This window comes from Rhipicephalus microplus, chromosome 6 (assembly GCF_043290135.1).
Source record: "Rhipicephalus microplus isolate Deutch F79 chromosome 6, USDA_Rmic, whole genome shotgun sequence".
In the NCBI taxonomy this organism is placed as follows: domain Eukaryota; kingdom Metazoa; phylum Arthropoda; class Arachnida; order Ixodida; family Ixodidae; genus Rhipicephalus; species Rhipicephalus microplus.
In genome coordinates, this window is record NC_134705.1 from 22,163,823 (window position 1) to 22,189,471 (window position 25,649).

Genomic DNA, 25,649 nt, shown 5'->3' on the forward strand with positions numbered 1-25,649 from the left:
AAGACAGCTGGTTAATGCTATTGGCCTGTAGCTGAAAACCGAGGCCGGCTCCTTGCCTTATTTCAAAATTGGGATAACGATAGCTTCCTTTCAGGCTGAGAGTAGCTCGCCGGAAGACAATATTGTATTACACCGGGAGAGGAGAGCTTTCTGGGTTTCAGTGAGCAGGTGTTTTAACATTTGATATGCAACACGGTCCGGGCTTGGGGTAGATTTATTGCAGCAGGTAAGTGAGCCTTGTAGTTCAGTCAAACAGAAAGATTCACTGTATGCCTCATGTGTTGTGGGTTTGCGCTCTAATCTCTGTTTTTCTATTCTGGTTTTGTATCGTCGGAACGCTTCACTATAGTATGATGAGCGGGAGACCTGTTCCAAGAGCACCCAAAAAGTGTTCGCCTGGTCTTCCAAACTTTCCCCTTGTGTGTTCACTAGAGGAAGTGAATGTGCTCTTCGTCCTGCCACCTTACCAACCACGTTCCAGACTCTCGCCTTATCTGTGTATGAATTAATGCCTGATAAAAATTTGTGCCGACTTTCCTTTCTTGCCTGTCGGCGCGTCCTCCTTGCTTGCGACTTAACATTCTTAAAGTTTACAAGATTCTCGGCTGTGGGTGAGTCTTTAAGCGACTTCCATGCCTTATTTTGTTTTGTTTTTTTCACACATCATGGCACTCGTTATTCTACCATGGGACTCGTCGTTTGTCTGACGGCCCACATGCTTGCGGAATACATTTCGTTGCTTTATCAACCAAGAAAGCTATAAAGTAGCACACAGCATCCTCTATGTTTAACGCCGCCATATCAGTCCAAATTATTAGTCACTTTTTGAAACTTTTCTGTGTCGCCTTTGTCGGTGAGCGCTCTGGGATCCTGTGCAGGGCCTGTCTTTGTTATTGATATGCTGATAACGATAGAAAAATGGTCACTACCATATTGATTAATAATGACTTACCATTCAAGTAGAGGCAGGAGAGATGGGGATGTTATGCTAAGGTCTGTTATTGAGTATTTATTGTTAGCAATGTTGTACTATGTTGGCTCTTTTCGATTCAGGAGGCACACACCGGAAGAAAAAAGGAACTGTTTGAACAAGCGACCTCGCGCACCACAGCGAGAGCCACTCCAGAGGCTACCATGTGCATTAAAGTCCCCTAGGACAAGGTAGAGTTCTGGAAGTTCGTCTATGAGGGACTGGAATTCATGCTTTTGTTGTAGAAATATGTGGAGAGAGCAGATGGTGACGAGCTTATTCAAAAGTACTGCTCGATTAGCCACCGCTTCAAGAGATGTCTGCAGTGATAGGTGTGTGCATGCAATCCCTTGATTGACTATAATGTCAACACCACCGGATAGCACAACGGCATCATTCTGGTCCTTCCGAAAAATAACGTAATGACGTAAAAAGTTGGTGTGTTTAGGTTTCAGATGTGTCTCTTGTACACACAGCACCTTAGGTGTATGTTTGTGTAAAAGTTCCTGCAATTTCTCAGCAATGCTTGTAACTATACGCAGTTTTCATTATCTATCTTTGTCTTGTATGTGCTTGAATTCTTATACATTTTTAGTTGACTTATGTTGCCTTCCTGATTTGCGCATCTGATACTTGTTTCTTTATTTTGTTTTTTTTTTCTTGTGTGTTATATATGTTGTACCCACCCCCTCTGTAATGCCCTACGGGCCCTGAGGGTATTCTAATAAATAAATAAATAAATATCGTGGAGGTCGTCGAGGTTTCTCAGCAGTCCTGTGATGTTCCACTGTAGTATTTCTGCCATTTTAATGTTGTGTGGTTAAAGGGCCTTTCGGGGTCCTGTAACCATGTTTGGGGGCCCTGTAAGTGTTGCGTTAGGTTATAGGGCCTTTTGGGGGCCTGTGATTCGAGGTTTCTCTTTCTTGGGCGCGCTCCGAGGAGTTGCACCTATCCTTCGGCGTCTGAGGCGCCGGAGGAGTGGGAGTTGTATCCATCACCTCTAGTGAGGTGGTGGATGGTGCCTGTTCAGCAGGCACACTCACAGAACTTTCGGACCTAACTGTGCTTGCAGTGGTCCGTGTTCCAGCAAACATGGGGGTCTGCCAACCCTGTTTGTCAGATGGCAGAGCAGTACAGGCTGTTCCAGCAGGGGGTGCTGGTGGCACTGCCGCTACCACACTCTGTGTGACATTTGCGGGTGCACAAACGTGTGGTGCGGCACCCCGGCATGTCACATTGGCGAAGGAAGGATAAGACTGCCTGTGTAGTGCGAACCGTTGACGTGCTTCTTGGAATAACAGATTAAATTTGACCTCAAGTTCTACTATTTCTTTCTTTTTTTTTCCATGTGGGGTATGATCGTGAATAGGCAGCGTGATCTTCTTCACAGTTCGAACAATGAGTTGTTTCTGAGGTGAAGTTGTTCGATATGTGTTGCATGGATGCACACTTTGTGCAATTGGCGCGTCTTCTGGAACTGTGCGATCCATGCCCGAAACCGTTGACACTCGACGAGGATAGGGAATGTATGGTCTTACATTAAGCTTACAATAGCTGGTTTAAATTGATGCTGGTAGGTCACTGCTTCCGAAGATAACTGTTACGTGTTTTGTGGGGGTCTGTTTGTTGTCACGCTTGATTATTCTTCTCTGTACCTTCACAACGTTTTGGTCTTGCCATCTTTCTGATAGTTCGCTTTCTCTCAGATAGATAACATCATCATCAGAAATTACCCCACAGACTGTGTTCATGGACCTGTGTGTGGGCCCACTGAAACAGGAATGTCCCCAAATGTTACAAATCTGGATGGTTTGTCATATTGAGTTTCGTCATGAACCTCCAGAAGGAGATCGCCACTTTTCATCTTTGTCATATTATAACCTGGACCTATTGCTACGGCGAGAGTTTTCGACACGAGAAAATGTGAAATTGCACGTACTGTCTTCTTTTCGTTCCGGCTGTGAATAACATGGTACTGTAGAAAGGTTGGTTTTGGTGTATTGGGCATGAAGGTGTTTTCGGTGCACCACCTTTTCAGGGAGCGATCAGGAAGGGGGGGGGGGCAGTAAGCATTTGCCATAAATAGACTATAAAGTTCGGCAGCGGTGCCAGCTGCCCACCACCGAGCCCAACCAGGGGACGTGGCAGGAGATGCTGGACAACTTCTGTCGACGCAATGTACAGCGCTGCTATAACCTAATATGGAACAGCCAAGACTGGGCAGCCACACAAGGTTAACCCTTGCCGCCAAAAAATTTGGAAGTAAACGAAAAAGAGAAGGTGACAGGAGAGATAAAAAGTGTGAGAGAAAGACGAAGACAAGGAGGAAGAGACAGGAAAAGGTGACTGCCGATTTCCGCTCGGTGGGTCAGGCCAGAGGTGCCGTCTACGTGAAGCCAGGGCCAAAGGGGTGTGTTGCCTCTGCCAGGGGTCCTAAAGGTCCAATCACCCGGCATCGGCTCAGCCCCCAGGATCCCCTTTTCCCCAGACACTGCTCAGCCACGCATGGCTAGGCGTAAGAGGAGGTCGAACCCCCCCCCCGTTAGATCGGGTCCATAGTGTCACTACACACCAAACGCCTGCGTAAGCAGACGCCCCTGCGGGGGCCGACCTGACGCTGAAACCCGAGAAATGTCATTTCAGTTTCAAGGAACTGCAGTTCTTAGTACATGTTGTGAGCTATAAAGGTGTTCGCCCGGGTCCCGATAAGATCGATGCCATCAGAAAATTTCCGGCGTCAACGAATAAGAAGGTGGCAAGACTTTTTCTTTGCCTTTGCACTTACTACATCAGATTTATCGCCAATTTCTCGCACATAGCGTCGCTTTTATACGTATAGCAAGAGAAGATGTTCCCTTTGTATGGGGCAAAGAGGAACAAGGAGCATTTTACGATCTACGACAGCGCGTGCAGACACCACCTGTGCTTGCTCACTTTGACGAGCATGTTCCTTCCATGATCCACATCGATGCCAGTAATGTAGGTTTAGGCGCTGTACTCGTCTAGAGGCAAGACTCAGCCAAGCGAGTGATCGCATATGCAAGTAGAATGCTTTTCCGTGCCAAATCCAATTATTCCATAATGGAAAAGAAAGGTCTTGCTGGGGTACGGGCAGTTATGAAGTTTCGCCCGCACCTTTACAGCCGTTCCTTTCACGTAGTCAGCGACCACTACTCCCTTTGCTGGCTGACCAACTTGAAGGACTCACCTGGTGGGCTAGCGTGCTGGAGCTTACACTTTCAAGAATTCGATATGACGGACAATATAAGTTGGGACAGCAGCACTCCTATGCTGATTGCTTATCCAGGTCACCTATAAAGCGAGAAAATGGCCCAGAAGAGGATGACATAGCGTTTTCAGGAGTAGTCGACACGGTCACCATTTTGTCTAAGGAGAAAGAAGACAGCGAGTTGCTCCCCTTGAATATTTTCTTAATGGCCAGTCTACAAACGTCCCTAAAAAATTTGTGAGGAGCCCACTGTCATTTTGCTTGCACAGTGGCCTCCTATATCAAAAGAAGGCTGCGGCAGCTGCATTTCCGATGGAGGCTGAAATGCTGTAGGTCCGTGTGCTCAGATTTGGGTGCACGTTAAAGAACCCCAGGTGGTCAAAATTTCCGGAGCCCTCCACTACGGTGTCTCTCATAATCATATGGCGGTTTTAGATTATATGAGAACTTTTTCTCCAGCAGAGGTACCCACTTATTTGTCATCCTGACATCCATTCGCGAGGAGATCCTGAGAGCTTGCCACAATAAGCCATCCTCCGGCAATCTCGGATACATGCCCACATTGGCCAGAATCCAACAAAAGTACTACTGACTGAAGCTTCCAGGCACTGTAAAACATTACGTCTGCATGTGCCTCGATTGTCCCCAACGACAAAAATCGTCGCCTTGAAAACCAGCATGATTGTTGCAACAAGTTCAAGTGCTCACCGTGCCTTTTGCTCAAAGTGGAATGCACCTCCTTGGACCATTTACAACTTCGCATGCTGGAAACAAGTGTGTAATTGTCGCCACCGATTATCTTACTCGCTATGCAGAAACAAAGGCTTTATCAAGCAGCACGATTCTTCTTTGAAGATATCGTTCTGAGGCATGGTTCTCCTAGGATCATAATAACAGACAGAGGTGCCGCTTTAACGGCCGTGCTCATAAAGTCAGTGGAACAGCTCAATGGAACAGCTGATCGAAAAACTACCTCCTACCACCCACAAACCAATGGCTTAACAGAACGCCTCAACAAGATAATCGCCGATATGCTGAGTATGTGCAATACCATCCACTGTTAAAGGGAACATTCTAATGAGCACCTGTCACATTGCAGGCCCCATAACTGCAGGTACGACGCAAAAAAAAAAGCAGTTCGTACATGACACTAGGATATCAAAAGGAGTCAGGACAGTCAACTAGCAGCAGTCTTCTGGAAATCTATGTCACTATGCTTTTGTCAGAGAGTGAAATCCGGACATGGCGCAGTCGGAAGCCTTCCCTTTAGCAGTGGACCTATCTGTACATCAATATGGATCATAAAATTGGGACAACGTTCTATCATACGTGACGTTTGCCTATAATATGGTGCAGCAGGGAACTACTTGAAGCATGCCATTCAGTCTTCTTCATGGCCGTTAAGTGATGACAATGCTTGATGACATGTTGCTGTATGACTGTCACAATACAGACATGGATGCTCAAGGTTTTACCCAACGAGCTGAAGAGGTGAGGCAGCTTGCACACGTGGGAATCGCCCCGCAGCAGAGTTAATTACCCGCACAACGATATAGCCTGCGACACCGATACGTCACTTATCAACCAGGCGAAAGAGTGTGCGTCTGGAGCCCTATTTGCCAAGGCGGTCTTTCTAAAAAGTTGCTGAAGAAGTACTTTGGTCCCTACAATGTTGTACGACACCTAAGTGATGTGAACTATGAGGTCATCCCTGACAGTCCTTCGTGAACTCTCCAACAGAAATCAGAAATCGTACATGTTGTGCAGATGAAGCCATATTGCATAAGGTATACTATAGTATACGTCTACTATATACACCTTGTATTTTGTAGCAGAGCATCGGGACAATGCTCTTCCTGGAGGGAGGCAAATGCCACATTCAACCTGCAGAGAAGAGCTCGCGCAGCAATAAAGAAAGACAAAGTTCTTACCCGGTTCTCCTTGCGAGTGCCTAGCATATTATTTTAAAGTGAACTCTCCTATAACCGACTTCTGCTGTTTCTGCGACGTGACAATGTATAGGATAGATGCTTTCATGGTTTAGTACCTCGCCACTTCCATGAACTACTTTTACAGGGAGTTATAGACAGACTAATATACACTTATTTGTTCCACCCGAATTGCAGCGAATTCGAGTACTGTAATATTCGTTCGAATAATTAAAGCATTCGAACGAAGCAGTGTGATGAGGTTCTTAGGATATTTAGATCAGACAGACTTCGTCACGGCAGCAATGAAAGCGTTCGCAAGAAAATGGTTAGGCTGTTTGTCAGTTCGAACAACAATTTATAAAAACAGGAAAATAAACTAGCAAACACAACCAAAGGAGCTAACATGAGTCTCTGATAAGCGTGACGTCTGAACAGAAGGCTGATGCCAGCTCATCTGTTGAGAAGTCAAACGTGCAGAGTGCAGCGAGGAGACATGGCGCCGGTACGAGAGACGCATGCTGGCTTTTAGGGGCCCCTGATGGCTTGACCTTGGTGAAAGGAAGAGTTGCAGACAGGCGACATCAGCGGCCACGTTGAGTTCGTCGCAATAACGCGTGAGCCTCGTCCCAGATATTGACACTCAGGTCCAACAACCCGACTATCGAACGCCAAGCATCGTTTGTCCCTTTTCTCTCTTCTCTGCATGCGGTTTTTTTTTATTCTCTTCCTCTCCACCGCTCGCAAGGTTTATGCCATTTCGCACGAGCACAACGGACATTGTCATCTTCTGTCCCACACCGCACCGGAGCACTGCCGATCTTTCGCCAGCACGTCACATTACAATCAGTCTGACAGCCTTAAGAAATTATAGCAGTGCTCTCATTGCTCTTCAAAGCCGTTCCATGGTTCCAAAATGTTTAATTTTTCCTTCTTTTCCTCAGTGATGAGTAGTGAACTGGGCTCAGGACCGGTAAACGTCCTGGCCTTTTAACACGAAAGTGTTCTGTTTTGAGGTCCACCACGGCTCTGCTGACATATTTTCGTCCCAGACATGACCGTGATGCAGGTTCTCTTTATGTTGATATGAGCTCTCAAGGTCCGAGTCTCAGAGAGCCTTCATGAAGTACAAAGACACTTAGTTTTTAACAAAACTCCAACAAAGGGTTTCATTAAAAAGTAAACACGATAATCTCCACACAACGAAACACTTAATAAAAGTGTCTTACACGCCCTTAAACACTCATAGCGACAACTAAATCACAAGTCGATTAACTAAACCAAGCTATCCAGTTCGAACAGGGGTGAAAGGCAGAGTAGGGCAAGATTCAAGGCAGTCTCACCAACATGTTAACATGTTAAGGAACGGCGACGATGAATGAACCGGAATGTGGTGGCTCCGGCTTTAGGACGTGGGCTGGCTGGTGATCATAAAACACTGGCTGCTGGTGATGTGTCGAGAAACCAGGGGCAACCTGGCCAGGCTGCTAGATGCCAAGCTTGGGCCCGTAGCTCGACAACTGTTGCTCGCCTGTCAGCACTCAAGTCCGCAGGCCCTGTGCTGGAGTTCAGGATAGGATGGCCACGATCCTCTCAAGCAGTAATGCGATGGCAGGAAGCCCTGGCCTGTTGAAGTCTTCGAGGCTCGGCTCGAACACCCGACAGCCCGTCTTCAATACCCGGTCCGGTGACGACCTTCCTCTTGCCACATCATCTTCAAACTCTCCTTGCTGTTTTCTGCCTCTGATTTTCCTTGAATTCTAGGCCACTTGTCCGGTTCTGATTGGCTGTGCTGATGTTTCGTGGTGTCCAGCCATTGGCTCCTGAAATCTCCGTGATCATTGCCCATTGGTTCTCTTTTCCTTTCTTTCACTTTGTTCCCATCGGGCTGTGCGTCCTCATGCCCAACGCTCTTCGACATGGTCGTTGTTTGAGCGGCTCCGCGCAAGCACTTTACTGTTTCTTTGTTTTTGCTCCGTGCACTTTTTGAAGATGCACTTGAAAACACCCACCAGTCATCACAATGAGGTAAAATATTCGCAACTTACACAGATGATAGCGTCGCCATGCGGCATCCGTCGTAACTCTCGTTTGGGGGATGTCCACGCAGTCAGCCCATGCCATCGTTCAGTCTGCCCCACTTTGGCCGCTCGCTGGTGTTTTATATTTTGTTGCTGGTAATTTCTACAACGGTTATTGTGAAGTCGGACAGTTACTGCGAGTTGTAGTAGCAATGATTTAATCTTTGTTGTTTGCTTGCTGAGCTAGAAGAATCACAAAATATGTTGGATGCTGCTGTGCAGTCACCATGCAGCCAAAGGCAAGGTTTCCTGCTTTGCACGAGCATTGCCGCTCGGTCTTTTGCAGCTGTAGCACAAGCAGCATTCACAAAGCTGTACACTGCAGCAGACGATGTGCCCGGCGTTCGAAACTTCTTTTCGTTCAATATACGCCGCACACGCATTTCTATACAAGCAGTGTGGGGTGTATTACATGCTAGAGTCAATGACCTTCTCAGCAAAGCCTTGAAAACATGGTGGCTGCAGCCGAAAATACTACACAGGTCGAAGTGACGGGCACACCGGTGGCGGCTGCCGGTCCGCCAGCTGCACAATCCCCCAAACGACAGCCATATTGGGTTTGCACCAGCGCCCTCTCTAGATGGTGAAAGTTGCGAATATATACCAACAAAATGCAAAGAAACAAAAAGAGAAGAAACATTTATATAGCCAGGCCACAATCCTATGATCTATCGCTCTGCAGCATGTGGTGCGAAACCAACAGGCCCACAGGATGTATGCTGTCTTACTTCATAGCAGCGAGCCATTTGCATACACCATATACCGTTGGTGGTCCTCAGAGCTCAGCAACTTTAGTGCGTTTTTGTGATCAGTAGCAAGATATCACGAAGGGTGCACATTAGGCGTGCTCGAAAGGTCATAGCTTCATGCATTGCGATGTGCACGCATCCACAGGGGGTCGCCAGTGGGCGTGCGCTTATCTTGTGGTTCGGCCATTTTGTACTGCCTGTGCTTCCACTGCAAGTTCGCTTTGAAGTTACAATGATTAAAGAGAGCACAAACGTCACTTCACTCACTGACGTGGCCACGGTTACAAAATGAGAGCGCTGCTCACACAAAGTAAGAATTGTGACAGTTCGCGCTCATCCTGTGTATACCTAAGCGTTAGTTTCATGCATCTTTCTGTTTGAGCAGCAGCACACTTTGGGTTTCGAGCTGTGACAGTTGTAAGTACGCGCTCGTCCTTTGTGTGCTCATCTCGTGCATACTTTCTGTTTGAGGTGGGCGAAACAAGTTTTGAGCTGTTTGCCGTTCTTCACATCACATCACAATTCGTTGTAGCATTCATTCCTTCATTCTTGTGGCGAAACTATGCACAATAAATGCTCGACTTCCTCTGTGAAGAACGTTTCACTTTCTAGTAATACCGATGTCTAGACAGAGGGATCAGCCACGCTTCGTGTTGTCCTTTTCGAGGAACCGTCACATGTGCTTTGACTACCGACACATTGATTAGGCTTGTCTTTTATCTTCCTGCTTTTATCCTCCTTTTTGACATATATATTTTGCTACTTCATGAAATAAAGCTAGTTGGAAGGCAGCGCTCTTTCCGTCTACTCTGTCCTTTTTTTCCGAAGTTCGCTCACTGAAAAAACTTCCCAGTATGTCATTCTGAAATCGGTCTTACCTGCACTACTGGGCTAAAGGCTGCAAGCTGACTGATCTGTGGCCACGTGTAAACTTGTGAGATAAAGCACATTGTTGGGCTTGGATTCACTAAACATCTTGACAGGGACAGAAAAGAAGCGCAGTGAGTGTGTCTTCCTTCTTGTTTGTCCCAGTCGCGATGCCACCGCATGAACTATGAACCTGGTGAGAAAAAGTCCGTGGACAAACCTGTGTGTGGAGTTGTGCGACAATCGCCTTTAGCTCGGGGTCTTCCCAGCGGGACTCCAGGTAGGTTCGCATGTTCTTCCGTGCAAATGGGAACAGCACATCCTGTTGCCAAACAACCCAGGGAAAGGGTTCATAAAGTTTAAGCTGGGTCACTTTATTACTGGAAAAGTAGTCATAATTATCATGCTCAGTGTATGCTTTAAAACGAATATCTTTCCAAATTCTCTCAGATTTTCACTGTTTTGCATGACAGCATTAAATTAGCACCGCAATCCTCAAAATTTTATCAATCGCTGCCACTATTGGCTTCTAGTCTACTCCCTTAATATTCACTCTACTGACCATTGTGGGTCTACCCTAAATATAACACGGAAGATCCAGATGCACCTCTTGCGCTCATTAAATGAAAAGCATTTCTTAGCAAACCAAAAGCACTTTCATCACTTCCCTCAATATAAATCTAGCTGCTTATGTCTGGATGCTCTCGTGGTCCCCTCCTTAAAGGGACACTAAAGAGCAAAATGTTTTTTTGCGAATCAGTAAAGTACGATTTCACAATCCGAAAAACACCACTTTTAGCGCGACAAGACACTAGGTAAGTAAGAAAAAACATGAAAAGAAACTACGGGTGGAGACTCCACCTTGAAATTTCCGCACCAAACACTGTGACGTCGTCAATTCTTGAAGGCGTCATGGTGTCCTAAGTAGCTTCTCATTGCTAAAAGTGAAATGCATTGTAATATTGTGGGTACCTAAGGCTAAGACTTAGCATACGAAATCTCAGAAAATTTCATCGAGCCAATGTCGCAGAAATACCAAAAATACATCGTGGAATTTCTCATGTCCAACACAGAAATTACGGTGGGAAATTTGAAAATAAAACTTGAACCTTCATTTTCTCCATTGATAATGAACTTATGACAGTGTGACTTGTGACATTAGAGTTCTCAGAGTGCAGTTGATCAACTTAAAACAACTCATTGTTTCTCTTCAGTGTCCTTTTGTGCATACTAGGATTGGCATAGGGGGGTACGAATGCATAAAAAACATGAAGCTGGGACATGGACTATCTATCATTCATACAACAAAACCATTTCCTATAGTCAACTGACATGCATATGCAGGTATGCATCGGAGGTCTATACTGACCCAGGACAGCAACATTAGAGAGTGAAAGCTTAACATAAGTTGGGTGGATTAAACGAAAGAAAGACATACTGCTTGTAAGCAATTTTGAAGCAGCCTGCAAACTCTTACTTGAGCTTGTAGTACGAGTTCGTAGTTACACGAGCAACAAGCTAATATTTAGCTTTGTCCACTTCCATAGAAATATGCCAAGCTTGTTTACACTTCAGTTTCAATAAATTTAGCAACGCAGGTGTCGGAATTCAGACAGACAATAAGCTACCTTTTAGATGCCGATGTGGTCAATGTGCCACATAAGCCCACAATATGAACACTACTCAAGTTACACAAATATATTGATCCAGCTCGTAAGACTTGAATCACCAAGTACTCATTGCCTGCTTTGCGTTAAGACTATTCCCACAATGCATGGGATCTGCCGATATGTTTTATCCACTCAGGTATCCACTACACCTATTTGTTCTTTGAGCCGTTCTACTGTCTCTTCCCATCTTTTAACGTCATGCCAATGCCCCGCCGCGGTGGTCTAGTGGCTAAAGTACTTGGCTGCTGACCCGCAGGTCATGATATAATTGATATGTGGTGTTTAACGTCCCAAAACCACCATATGATTGTGAGAGACGCTGTAGTGGCTGATCCACAGGTCGCGGGATCAAATCCCAGCTACGGCGGCTGCATTGCCGATAGAGGCGGAAATGTTGTAGACCCGTCTGCTCAGATTTGGGTGCACGCTAAAGAACCCCAGGTGGTCGAAATTTCCGGGGCCCTCCACTACGGCGCCTCTCATAATCACATGGTGGTTTTGAGACGTTAAACCCCACATATAAATCATTAAATCAACGTCATGCCAACCATTTTATTTTGCACTGTGTTGTAGCCATGTTTGTATCGTGACCTCACTTGACGTGGTTATCCCTTCCCCGAGTCAGTGCTATCAAAAGGCCAGGCTAACACTACGCGTCCATTATCTCTGCGATCTACGTACTGTCGTTATCGTCCAGCCAACCATGGCCACTGCCTGTAGTGTAGACAAGACCGCACAGTGCATGCTGTACAGCCCCTAGCCTTCTCTCGACTTATTTTGCTGCTCTCCAGGTTTCAGTACCAGATATAACGGCACAGACTTCCTTGCCATCCTTTCTACTCTGAGAGAATCAGTTCTGATCTCATAAAAGTACATGAGCAATCATTCATTCCTAGGCAATAGCAACCTCTTCAAAATTGATGCGCTGAAGAAAGCCTTCAGATTATTATACCATAGATGCTGGCATTAATTCGACTTAGAAGTCTTTGAAAAATTTACTTCCACTGTATTTATTGTGCAGTTGGCCTAAGAACCACTTCAGCTCCAGCGTCACAATGAAGTCGATGGTTAGCACACAACATTCGACTGAAAATTCCAGGACAAATCAGGAATCTTGGTTGATGGGCAGCACACACAAAACAATAATGTTTTGGTTAATGGGCAGCACACACAAAACAACTTACCAGAACATAGAAAAAAAACAAAACAGCAAGACATGCAAACATGGTGCAAGCAAGGAAAAAACCGATAAAGACATACATTGGCATCATCTTTTGCAGGTGCTGCAAAGATACGACTCTGTGCCACTCGGCGAAATTGACGCCACGCTGACACACTTATCGTAGTTCCTTTGAATGTGGAAGGCTTCAAACACTGGTTTTACTTTGTGTGTGTCACTGAAGAAGGATGCGCAGCCACATTCGTGACAATGAGTGATGAGAGAGTATGGTTTTGTCTTTGATAATGAGCGTTTGTGGTCACAAAGACGAACCTTGGTGAATCTACAACTTTGGCCCATGTAAGTTTTACTGCATGATAACAGGACTTGATATACAAATCCTATTCATAAACAATGAATAAGAATTGTATATTGGAAACGATGTCATACAAACTCGCTCAAGCTTCCATATTTATGTGACTCAAATATTTAAAGAAGGATGAAACAAATTTTGTTAGTAAATTTTATAACTGTTCTAAAAATTTTAGTATCTCCTCTTTCTTAGCTGCGATTTCTCTCTCTACATCCTAAGTATGCTTTTCTTGGGCTGTCCTTTCCATGCTGCTTGCCATGGCTAATATATAATATTGTCACGGTACAACACGCACAAAAGGCAGATAGACGTTGACACAGTGATTCTCAGCAGCCGAACAGCAAGATCACCTTCTTTGTCTTTGATCAGCCAGAGCTCCACTACCTGGTGTCCGTCAAATCCCCTTATCGTTGTTTTTGTCCACCAGTACACACGCGTCATTTGCCTCCCTCTTAATGAGCATCGCCCCGATGCTAGATCGGTACTGCATTTTTTTTCTTTAAGAAATGTTTTGCGCAGTCACTACCTGGCATAAGGCTTCAAGTGTACAACGTGAACTAGTTCAGGACGGTGCTGGCGAAGCCTCGTACTACCCGAACTGTCGGAAACCACCTAGTACCATCACTCATTCATTGCAGTACTAGTTATGGCCCAAAGAATCTCCTTTTCGGAGAGTCCTCGTTTCCGTATGTGTGTCCAAACCCACACTCCGTCGACGGTCTGGTAAACGACTGTTCTGTGGCGAAAATTGTAGCGGCTTGCATTGTACTCTTGGTGCTACTGGATTCGCAAGCGTGCTAGTTGCCTTGCTTCTTCCGCTCGTTCTGTAAACATCTCTGCGTCCGGGTCGATGTCGTCACATTCATGCGCTAGCATTGCATCTAACATAGTTCGTACTTCCCTTACGCAAATTAGGCTGAACGGGGTCATCCGGATTGTTTCTCGCTTGGCCGTGTTGTATGCAAACGTGATATATGGCAAGATTTCGTCCCAATTTTCGGGTTCGGCGTCTACGTACATTGAAGCATGTCTTCAATTGTTTTGTTCAGAAGCTCTGTAAGCGTGTTCGTTTGCGGGTGGTAGGAACATGCTAAGTGAAGCAACCCATCTTACGATGGGTTGTTCCACTCAGCATGAGGACTTGATCCAAAAGAGCTGCCGTAAATGTGGTTCCTCTGTCTGTGATTACGACGCTTGGTGCACCATGTCGCAGGACAACATTCTCGATAAAAAATTGTGCAACCTCCGCTGCTATACCTCTCTGGATAGCCACTGTTTCAGCATAACGGGTAAGGTAATCAGTCGCGACAATAACCCAGCGGTTCCCGGCAGTAGAAGTAGGAAGTGGGCCCAAAATATCCATGCCAATCTGGTCGAATGGTGTTCTTGGGACCTGCACGGGCTGCAGGAGGCCAGCTGGTTTAGTCGGCGGTGACTTCCGTCGCTGGCAGTCGAGGCAAGTACAAACATGGTGCTTTACGGCTATAGTCAGTCTTGGCCAGTAGTAGCATTGCGGTACTCTGGCCAACGTTCTCGTGTAACCTAAGTGGCCTGAACTCACGTCGTTGTGGCATGCTTCGAGTACTTAGGAGCGAAGGCCTGCTGGGATGACGAGCGAATAGGCAGATCCTGTCAAAGAGAAGTTTCTTTTGTATATTACTCCGCCCTGTAAGCAAAATGATGACAGTGCTCTAACGAAAACAGTTGGTGCCTTCTGAGATCTTCCGTCTAGGTAATTAATTAGGGCAAGTAACTCAAGGTTGCCACGTTGTTGCTGCACAATGGTGGTCGTGTCGAGCACACCGAGGAATGCCGTTTCCTCCTCATCGGATAGAGTTACAGATTGAATGGGTGAGCGGGATAAACAGTCAGCGTTCATGTGGCGGTTCCCTGACTTGTGTACGACCGTCATGTTGTACTCCTGTAGCCTGAGACTCCAAGCGCTAATCACCCGGTAGGATCTTTAAGATTCGTCAACCAAAACAGTGAATGGTGGTCGCTGATGACCTTGAAAGGGCGGCCATCTGAATACGGCAAAATTTTGTGACCGCCCATACCACGGCGAGGCATTATTTCTCAGTCGTGGAGTAATTAGTCTCAGCGCGCGTTAGTGTTCGGCTTGCATAGGTGATTACTCTTTCTGTGCCTTTTTGCAGCTGAACAAGCACAGCTCCCAGACCAACATCAGTGTGCAGCATCGTTGGGGCTTTCTCATCAAAATGGGCAAGCACTGGAGGCGTCTGTAGTCGCTGGCGCAGGTTCTTAAAACAGCTTCTTCAATGCTCCATTGGAAGGCAACGTCTTCTCTCGTGAGGCGGGTTAATAGTGATGCGATGCGTGCGAAGTCCGCGATGAATTGCCTATATTATGCACGTAGGCCGAGGAATCGCCGGACAGTTTTCTTATCAGTCGGCACCGGGAACTGTGTAACAGCTGCAATTTTTTCAGGATCAGGACGAACGCCTGCGTGACTGACAATGTGGACAAGAAATCGCAGTTCTTCATAGCAAAAGTGGCAATTTTCAGGCTTCAACGTCAAGCACGTAGATCGTATGGCTTGTAAAACTACCTCAAGTCTTTTAAGGTGCTGGTGATAGAAACTATGACATCATCAAGGTAGACCAAGCAGGTTTTCCACTTCAACCCAAAAAGTACGGTATCCATGGGTCTTTGAAAGGTAGCAGGCACTGAGCATTAACCAAAGGGGAAGACTTTAAACTCATATAAGCCATCTGGTGTCACAAAAGCAGTCTTCTCGCGGTCTCTCGGGTCTACCTCAATTTGCCAATATCCACTCCTTAAGTCCATCGATGAAAAGTAACGAGCATGTCGAAGTCTGTCGAGAGAGTCATATATACGAGGAAGTGTATACACATATCTCTTTGTCACCTGATTGAGTTTTCTGTAACTTACACAGAAGCGCAGGCTGCCGTCTTTTTTTTTAACAAGGACTATAGGTGGCGCCCAGGGGCTTTTTGAGGGCCGAATGACGTCATCTTCTAGCATTTTGTCGACTTGCTTTAGTATCACTTCGCAATCTTTTGGAACCACGCGATAGGGATTCTGGTGAATTGGTCTTGCCATGTCATCGGTAATTATCCGATGCTTGGTTAGAGACGTGCGGCCAACTCTTGGTGTTGTCGAAAAGCAGTCTTTGAATTCGGCCAGTAGCTCAAGAAGCCTCTTTCGTTCATTCTTAGGCAAAGTAGTGCTAACGTCGAGAACTGGTGTTGAATCAAGTTTTAGCGCCTCGTCAACTACTGCCAAGCCGCCTTCTGTGTCTGTGATATCGTCGAAGTAAATGACGGCCATGCCTTTTGGAAGGTGCCGGCGCTCACCACTAAAATTTGTCAGAAGCAAGTCCGTGCGTCCAGCTGTGACACTGACGATACCTCTTGCGACAGAAATGCTGTTTGTGAGAAGAGCGAGCTAATTCGGTCTGCAACTCCTTCACCGTCAAACTGGACAGCGGCTGCCACAGAAACAAGCGTGCATGACCGAGGAGGGAGAACCACATCGTCATCAGTTAGACGCCGTTGGTTTGGGTATGCCTGTGGACAATCAGGTGCGCCCGAACTGTCGCAGAACGTAATCAAACTGTCTGATATATTGATGATGGCGCCGCACTCTCGTAAGATGTCTATACCAATAATTGGATCCTTGCAGCATGTGGCGAGAACAACTAACTTTTATACTAACTGCAACTAGAATCATTATGCGCACTGGCGTGCAAGTGGGCTTGTCAGGTGGTATTTTTTTGCATTTTGTAGGCATTTCCAGTTAGTATAGAACCACTAAAAAATTAACAGATATAAAGCTCGAAGCTGTCTATTTGGACGCTATCCAAACCGATGAACAACTTTCTCATTGAAATGCCCGCCTCATTTTCGTTACTTAAAAAGTTGGTTTATAAATGTGACGTATTTTGGCAATTAATCAAAACACAAAAATTATTCTCACTCACTCCAGGCAACAGTCAGCAACATGCATTTGATCACATCATCGTTGTGTGTGTCGGCATATTTTTGAACTTTGGCTAGAGATAGCTAGGATACCTTGTATATTTATGCAAAGAAACATGGCCAGAAAACCTATTAGTGGTTAGTGTTAAAGAATTCTAAATGTTAAAGAATGCAATGCGATAGATGGTCTTGTGATGCCATCTCTCACCAAATTTATTAATAAAAAGTGCTACTTGAAGTTCCCGTACAACATTTTTTTTTCTTTAAAGGACCTTAGCTTCTGACAGCAAATGCATGCAGCTACACTCCCTATAATGCAATGAAAGGTTTCAACAAGGTGGTGATCCCCACAATGAAGCCTTACGGTCCTTTGTTTGAACAGTGCCCTGTCTGCTTAACGTATCATTTTCCACAGCATAACATTATACTAAGTAACACCACTATCCTGCTGCATTCAACCAATTTTTTGTGGCATTTATTAGCATGCTTAAGATTTATTTTGCTTTGCCCCATTAACTTCTTTTCCACTGCAGAGAGATCTGACCATAAGGAAAACCTTATGAAAATATGCAATGCTTACAAAAGGTGCCAAGTGATCACTCTTAAGTTGATTTCAACACCTCACTTTAACCATTACACTTTACACCATCCTTTCAGCCAGGATGGGCAAATTATGCTTGTGGTCCAGAGATTCAAGCAGACATTGTTCAATGGCATTATTTTGCACTTCTTTAGTGCTACATTAAATCTGTTAGAGTGACTCCTTGCCCTACATGAAGCCTGTATGGAGTGCTCTTGCAAAGGAGGTGAAAGCAACAGCGTGGCTCTAGGGTACACTACTCAACCACCATGCAGAGCGCCTGTGTCCCACTCAACTTTTTTTATTTTCTTGGAGACAATAGTGACAGCTGTGGTGGCAATTGACAGCTATGCCAGCAGAATAGACTGTTGTGATCTCATAACAGCGTTTGCTGTAAAATGAAAATGAAGTACAGTCAAGTCCATTATAACGATGCCATTTCATAGAATATATCGAATATAATGATGAAAAACGATGGCCCCAGGCACTTTGGTGTGCTTTCTATGGTAAAATGAATCGCTCATTACGATGTTCCAGTGCCGCAATGTCGCATATAGTGATTGAATTTGGCTACAGTGCACGCTGCCAAATGGGTCTCCGCTCCAACCCGGCTGTGCAGTCAATAGTGGTGAGAGCAACGACTCCAACGACACAGTTGAGCAGCCTACCCAGGCACTGTCATCGCAGGAGGCCACTCCGGGACCTTGTTTTTACGGGGGAGGTCCTGCTCCCCTATGTAGAGCCCCCAGATGTGCTCGAGAAAGATCCGTGGTTGCATCGTGTAAAGGAATCAAAGGACCATGCCTCTTTCTGTACACAAGTAGTATGTGGTTGCATACCTTACTTGCATGCAAATAAGATGTTTTCATAACTCTTTTTTGATGTCAGCACATTTATAACAATAATCGGTTATAATGATAACACTTCCTTGGCTCTTGGACATTTTTATAAATGAACTGCACAGCTGCTCATAGAGGCCTACGAGGTAAAAGTAGGAAGTAGACAGCTCTTGAAACGCAGCGTCTGGCGTTATTGCCAAAACAAACTTGAGCCAATGACAGGGCAAGTCCACTGAGTAAAGGCTTACTTGCCCCCCCCCCCCCCCCCTAGATAATCAAGAACCAATAAGCAGCAGAAGGTATTTGAAAAATGTATGAAGATACAAGCTTATTATTGATTGCAGGAAGGCCATGCCGGTCATTGCAAGAATGTGCACCTTCAAGAACAAGAGTAACCTCACAGTTCTTCAATCATACCAGTGCGTTCCGAAACCGGGGCAAGCCCATGGCCAATTCTGAGGCGTTCTGAAGACTGCCGCACCATCTGGGAGCAACAATACAAAACCCTAGAGCACCTGCATGAGCTTTTGGCAAGCTGCTCGATGCCACACACAGCGCTGGTGTTGTCGCGAGCTTTTACTATGTCATTTTTTCTCAATAGATAATGCAGAAATCAGCAGATGACCATGGTGTCGATGACCTGCGTGTCTGGCCTATGATGAGATTCACAACTCATATTGATTGAAGTACTATGGAATAACCTTAGAGCTTATCATGGTTTACATTGCAACACATGCACATTTATTGTGTAACACCTCGGTCTTGCGCCCCGCCGCGGTGGTCTAGTGGCTAAGGTACTCGGCTACTGACCCGCAGGGCGCGGGTTCGAATCCCGGCTGCGGCGGCTGCATTTCCGATGGAGGCGGAAATGTTGTAGGCCCGTGTGCTCAGATTTGGGTGCACGTTAAAGAACCCCAGGTGGTCTAAATTTCCGGAGCCCTCCACTACGGCGTCTCTCATAATCATATAGTGGTTTTGGGACGTTAAACCCCACATATCAATCAACCTCGGTCTTGCACCTGAATAAGCAGGCACACACAATCATGGAAGTGATCCATATTGACCAAGCTGGTGAAGTATCTATAATTTTAAGAGATAGCTTTTTAAGTAGCAAGAGTTATTTATCAGTCCCAAGTATTTTTCTGTATTGTGAATTCCAGTTTTGTTGTAGTCGGCGTTCGATCTTGCCAATTCACATACATAATGTGCACCTTGCACTGCACCTTTTCTGTTGTGTACATTTCGTGTCAGTATGCATTTATCCTCTCTCTGTGCACTATGAAATGATTAAAATGGAGCCATACCCACTCACCAAAATGTCTTCTGCTAAATATCCCTCCCATTGCATCCTTCTCACTGTTTTCTTTCTCTCTACTGTGAAGCTAGCTTCTGCCCCCCTTTGCCCCTCCCACGGCTCTTCTCTGCACTTTTTGCCAGCCCCAGCGTGTTCTCGTGTGCTTGTATGCCACGCACATCCTCTAAGCCCCTTGTGTAAACACAGTCCTAAAAGCTTGGAACTATGCCTACCATAAAGGACTTGCTGCGCTAATAGCAATCCAGGGGGTTTCTAGGTCCCAAAACCATTATATTTCATCATTCTTCAGAAATTTGGAATATTTGGTGCTCTTCCTCACTGCCATCGCACCATATAAATGGGCCTTTGTGCCCCCATGAGAACGTGGCTGCCGGAATTCTGGTCAGCAGCCAAGCCTCATGAACCACCACAGTGGCTGCTAGTGTCCAGATGCCTGATCGTCGTGCCCACAATCATTGCAATGTGGCTGCCATGTTGTGGCAGATCACACTTCGCATCACCTTAAACACGAAAAGTATCAAATACCGCACAAATGCATTATTTTGTGATATTGCAATACCACAACACATGAACCAGTATCTGCAAAGGTGACACAGCGGTAAACAAAAACAAGACTTTAAGCCAGGCAGTTATATAGAGGCACACCCGTTTAGTGTAAACTTGCATGACTGTTGTTCAGTCATTATGCAATGAGCTTCAGCAGTGCTTAAGATGTGCTATTATTGCACGCTCCTGGTCCCAACACAGAGAAATATTTCATCCCATCAACAAAGTTTTACTGCCTGCCAAAAAACAACAGAAAATGAAGTACGGTCCTACATGAGTATCATACACAACATGGATGCCAAAAAGCTTTCCTAGTTGCCCACAGTTATTAACTTGGGGCAAAACTGATGCACCACCGCATCTGTAGTTTCACCCTACGCCAGCGGGCACAGACTTAGCCTGCTGGCATAACGTGTTTGCTTGATAGCTATCAACCAAATAGGAGCTCAACTATCTTGCATCTTCTAATAGAACTTCAACTGCACGTTTCTTAAGCTCCTCTACCGCACGGTAAAGGGCACCGCTGCGGTGGACGACCGGTTACAGCGCTCAGCTACAATGAAGCATGGTAAAGGGCATAGGCACCAGAAAAAAAAACATACAACAACAAACAGTTCTAACTTAAAACAAAGGTCTGTTTCCACTTTCCACTTGTACAAGAGCATTTCATTGAAGCCAAGCAGAAACCCGCAAAACAATGACGCACTTTTCGGAGCGATTTCATCCCTTCAGGGGAGCCGTTCCGTTTTGAGCCATCCCAGGAACGGATCCACATTTTATTTTGAAGTTAAGGCTGTTCAATAAAAAACAGCTTCTGGCCTACCTTTTGTGTAAACCACATAGCTTTTCTTGCTTTTTGTATTTGCGTATTAAATTTTACACTGAGGTATAAAATGAAGTATAGCTTCTCTCAGAAAACAAAAACTGCATGACCATCATATTTCACATCATACCAACTGCACGTAGCAGTGGCAGCCATCCCTAATTCAGAGAATGACATTTATGCCACAAGACATTTTGTCCTCACTTGTCATGCACCATAGACAACCAATTTTCAATTGTTGTTTATTTTTTTTAATTCAAATGTTACACTATTACACAAAATTTAGGTTGAAACTATTTGGAAGCGATTTAACTATACCTGAGAAAATGTAAGTGCCATTGATCAGATAGCTTTGCAGAAAACACATATCAAGTTTGGATAATTTTAAAAAAGAACTGATCTTGAGAAAAATGTATTTCTAAATTGCAAAGTAAAGAGATGACTGCGCTACAAAAGCATTCTTAGTAGGACTATTTGCAATCAATGATGATTAAAACGGCAGCAAAAGAGTATATTTCGATAATCTAGCCATAGATGTTACATAAGCAATAAAGAAAAACAAGATATGTAAACAAGCGCTTGTCAGGAGGCTGGTTGCTTTGTCGGCAACTTGGTTCATTTCAAAACATGTAACAATGCGTGTGTGTATATATATATATATATATATTAGGAAAGAGAACTTTGACGCCCTCGCACTTCGATATGAATTAGCATACACAGAGGATACACGATGCGCATTTTTAGATACCACGAAGTCCAATCACACTTTAACAGGCCGAGATATGGCACTCTTAGCCCTCTTTCCTCACCCGATAAGCGACGCTCATCTTGCTGATTATGCTTTGACGGTTAACATCTTCAGATAACCACAATGATTCAATAAATTTATTATGGATGTTAGTCGTCAAGATGGAGATGTACCAAGCGCCAACGAGAATACATCCACATTGAACAGGACTATAGTTGCCAAACACCAACACATACATTCGGCAAGCCCTTCCTTATCAATGTACAATAAACATTTAATTACCTCTGTAAAGGCGCATTTTACTTTCATGTTGTATGCCGATCCCTCTGACAGAGGGATCAAGCATGTTTTTCAAGGAATGATTGCTTTTATATTTTTTTTCATAAATATTACATCTTGTATATATTCAGACATGCGTGTATTATATTTTTCCTTATTTACTAATAGTCTGAATATTGTATCTGGTGCATGCAAACAATGATATTGCTATCGTTATATTACTATGATTAACTTATTGTCAACTTCTCGAGCTTTGGCTTTGAAATTGTATAATATTTGGCTTTAGGGTTGTAGTACATTGTTTACATTCATCGTATTTGTATCAAAATTTTTCAACAGGTCCCCAAGCGCCCGCATAAATACACCAATACAATAGGTGTAAGCAAAATTTTCCTCTGAAAGAACAAGATAAGAACGATGATAATGGCAAACTATCCCTCGTTGCTTTTTTTAGAAATGGTCGTTAGCTATGTGTTGAATCGAATTGAGTTTATTGCATAACAAGGCTGCGAGGAGACCAGGCGAAAAAAGCTGCACAGAGCAGCTTGAGGGGAACCTTGAGTGAATATTGGTATGAACAGTCTTTGTCATGCACACAGGACCAGCTTGTTACGCGAGGCAACAAATGATGCGAAAATGACCCATCGCATAATGACCACTGATGCCGGACCACGTAAACAATAAGAGAATAAACTATTTTTTATATGGCATACTGTTTGGCATTGGTTCTTCCGCATTACGCTCCTCTAAAGATCGCTACTTTATGACACTGCTGCCCAATTTCATAAAAAATGACCCAAGTAAATTCTGGAATTATATTGCCGACAAAAAGAAACCCGTGGCAGAAATAGCAATTGAGGGCGTGATTGTTACTGACCAGAAAGTGGTGGCTGCGCATTTTAATACGTATTTTCAGTGTGTTTTTTGGTTCTAGTACATACGTACCAAGCGGTAAAGTTTTCGATCCATCTGAAGCATCTTTTGAGTCTTACTCTGGCGTATTCGCGATGCTTTTAAACCTTAAGTCCAAAACATCGTGTGGACCGGATGATCTGTCAAATATTTTTCTAAAAAGGTATGCTAAACATGTCGTAAAATTCCTGTATAAAATTTTTTGTGTTTCATTGTCATCAAAGCTACCAGGTGACTGAAAGGCCGCTCGCATTAGTCCCGTATTTAAAAAAGGGAACCGTCTTTCATCTCAAAATTATCGTCCTATATCTGCAACGTCATCCTGCTGTAAATCAATTGAACACATTATTGCCACCCAAATAGTAAATTTTTTGGACCAACATTCTATTTTGACACAATTTCAACACGGGTTTAGAAAGGCATATTCAACAGTAACGCAATCGGTTACAGTAATCCACTCATTTGCACCAAATCTTGATAACAGTAGGCAAACTGACATAATTTTCTTGGATTTCAGTAAAGCGTTTGACAGAGAACCTCACGATAAACTGATTCAAAAACTTAAGCTGATTGGTCTTCCAGACATTCTCGTAAACTGGATTGCCGAATATCTTACTAACCGGTCACAGTTTGTTGCCATTAATGACCACTGTTCACCATCTCTTCATGTCTCATCAGGTGTGCCCCAGGGAAGTGTACTGGGGCCATTGCTTTTTCTCATTTTTATTAACAATATTGTCAATGTCATAACACCTACAGTACAAATTAGATTATTTGCCGATGATTCTGTTTTGTTTCGTGATATTTACTCTGTTCATGATCAAAACGAACTTAACACAAATCTTTCTAATATAGATCAGTGGTGTAATGAATGGGAATGACCCTCAACATAGACAAAAGTGTCTGTATGCATCTGACACCTCAAAAAAATCCGCTAGACTATATCTACAAACTAGGGCTGTCATCCCTGAGAGAGGTCACTAGCTATAAATATTTGGGCTTGACCATAACTAACAATTTATCTTGGAACGTCCACATAGAAAACATATGTTCAGCTGCCCTCCGAAAACTCGGGCTTTTTAAGACATAAACTGCGTAACTGCCCTCCAAATGTAAAGCTTCTTAGTTATTTTTATTTTGTAAGACCAAAATTAGAACACGCCAGCACAGTATGGGATCCTTACACTAAGTTTAATATTGATAAAATTGAGCGGGATCAAAGGAAAGCAGTTCGTTTTATATACAACAAATACTTACCATCTGATTCACCCTCTGCACTAATGACTGCAAATGACATTCAGCCACCTGCTTCGCGCAGACTTAAACAACAGCTTGATTTCCTTTTCTTGTTACTTAACGATAAACTCGCTGTTGATCCATGACCGTATCTATCTTTCCTATCAACTAGGCAGACCCGACATCACCATCCCAATTTGCTTACCCCATATTTCGCGAGAACTGATGTCTTTATGTATTCTTTCTTTCCACGGACAGTGTCTTATTGGAACAAACTATGTGATCCCCATTCATTGTGAATTAAGCAGAGTGAATTGCATTATTTATGGTGCATGTTATTCTTGTTTTTTTGTATGTTATGTGCCCTTCCTGCTTGCACCATTTATGGTTCGCAGTATGTACTAAATAAAATAAAATAGAAAATTTTGTGTGTGGCACAAAATCGCCTGCTTGTTATATGACGTCATGAAGCGGGATAGCATTTTCTTCTAAATGTGATTCAAGAAGGCTAGCTGCCTATCACGTAAGCAGCGGCTACATATAGAAGCTGGGGAGATGGATTATGAGTTTAATAAAATATTTCTACTTGCAGCATAACGTTGCTTAGTAGTTTGTGCGCATATACATCTCTGTGAGCTCATGCTTTCTGAGAGAAAGAGAAATAGAGAAATAAGCAGCGCTGCGCCTGTGTGTGCTTCTTTGATGTCCGAGATGTATTTTGAGCTGTAAAGGGCAATTCAAGTTGAGTGAAAACCAACTAGCCCGATTCCTAAGTAGGCCTTCATAGTGCTAAAACCACGGTATTTAACCTCCTCCCTGGTCCGGTGGGTGAAGTTGTGGCACAAGCTTAAAAGCTGAGTTTCCTACAGAGCTCAAGTTCAGTGCTTTATTCGTGGCCACTTTGCAAGCTGCCACTATGCCTCCAAGTTACCATAACCAAGGCTGATCAGGTTTATCATAGACTAAAGTGGAAATTTTTTTTGGCCTTTCAGTGTGAAAAAACTTGAACATCAAAAACGATCAGTCACACACATCGGCTCGCAACAGCTTGGACAGAGCAGTGGTGATGATATACCCTTTTTGAAGAAAATTATTCTCCGGAAGCAGGAAATGCTTTCACCGGTCCATAAACAGTTTGCTCGTTCCCATCCCTAACTGCAACAACAAGTCACAGCAAAATAAAAGCATGCACAAGTGATGTAATATTATAGGGCCCCTGTTCAGCGCTTGTCTTCTCTACAATACTACAGCACAAGACGCGAAAGCGTCGCACAGGTGACCCGCCCCACAAAGAGCCCACAAGGAAAATTATCACAGCGGAAATGTCGGCAAAATTTCGCTCTGTTGTAACATTGCCTCATGACATTTTCATTCTCCTGTGAA

At 44.3% G+C, this 25,649-nt stretch overlaps 1 protein-coding gene across 4 annotated transcripts in view; it reads right to left on the bottom strand.

Annotated features, from left to right (window-relative positions):
- The window catches only part of Enoph (enolase-phosphatase E1), a 96,112-nt gene that overhangs the window by 68,185 nt on the left and 2,278 nt on the right, over window positions 1-25,649 (bottom strand). For 3 of the 4 annotated variants that reach the window (XM_037419240.2, XM_037419241.2, XM_037419238.2), the window contains exon 2: window positions 10,045-10,146. The exons of the other annotated variant lie outside the window; for it this stretch is intronic. In XM_037419240.2, coding sequence (XP_037275137.2) covers window positions 10,045-10,146 — 102 coding nt within the window. The remainder of the gene's footprint in view (window positions 1-10,044; window positions 10,147-25,649) is intronic. 4 annotated transcript variants of the gene reach the window in all.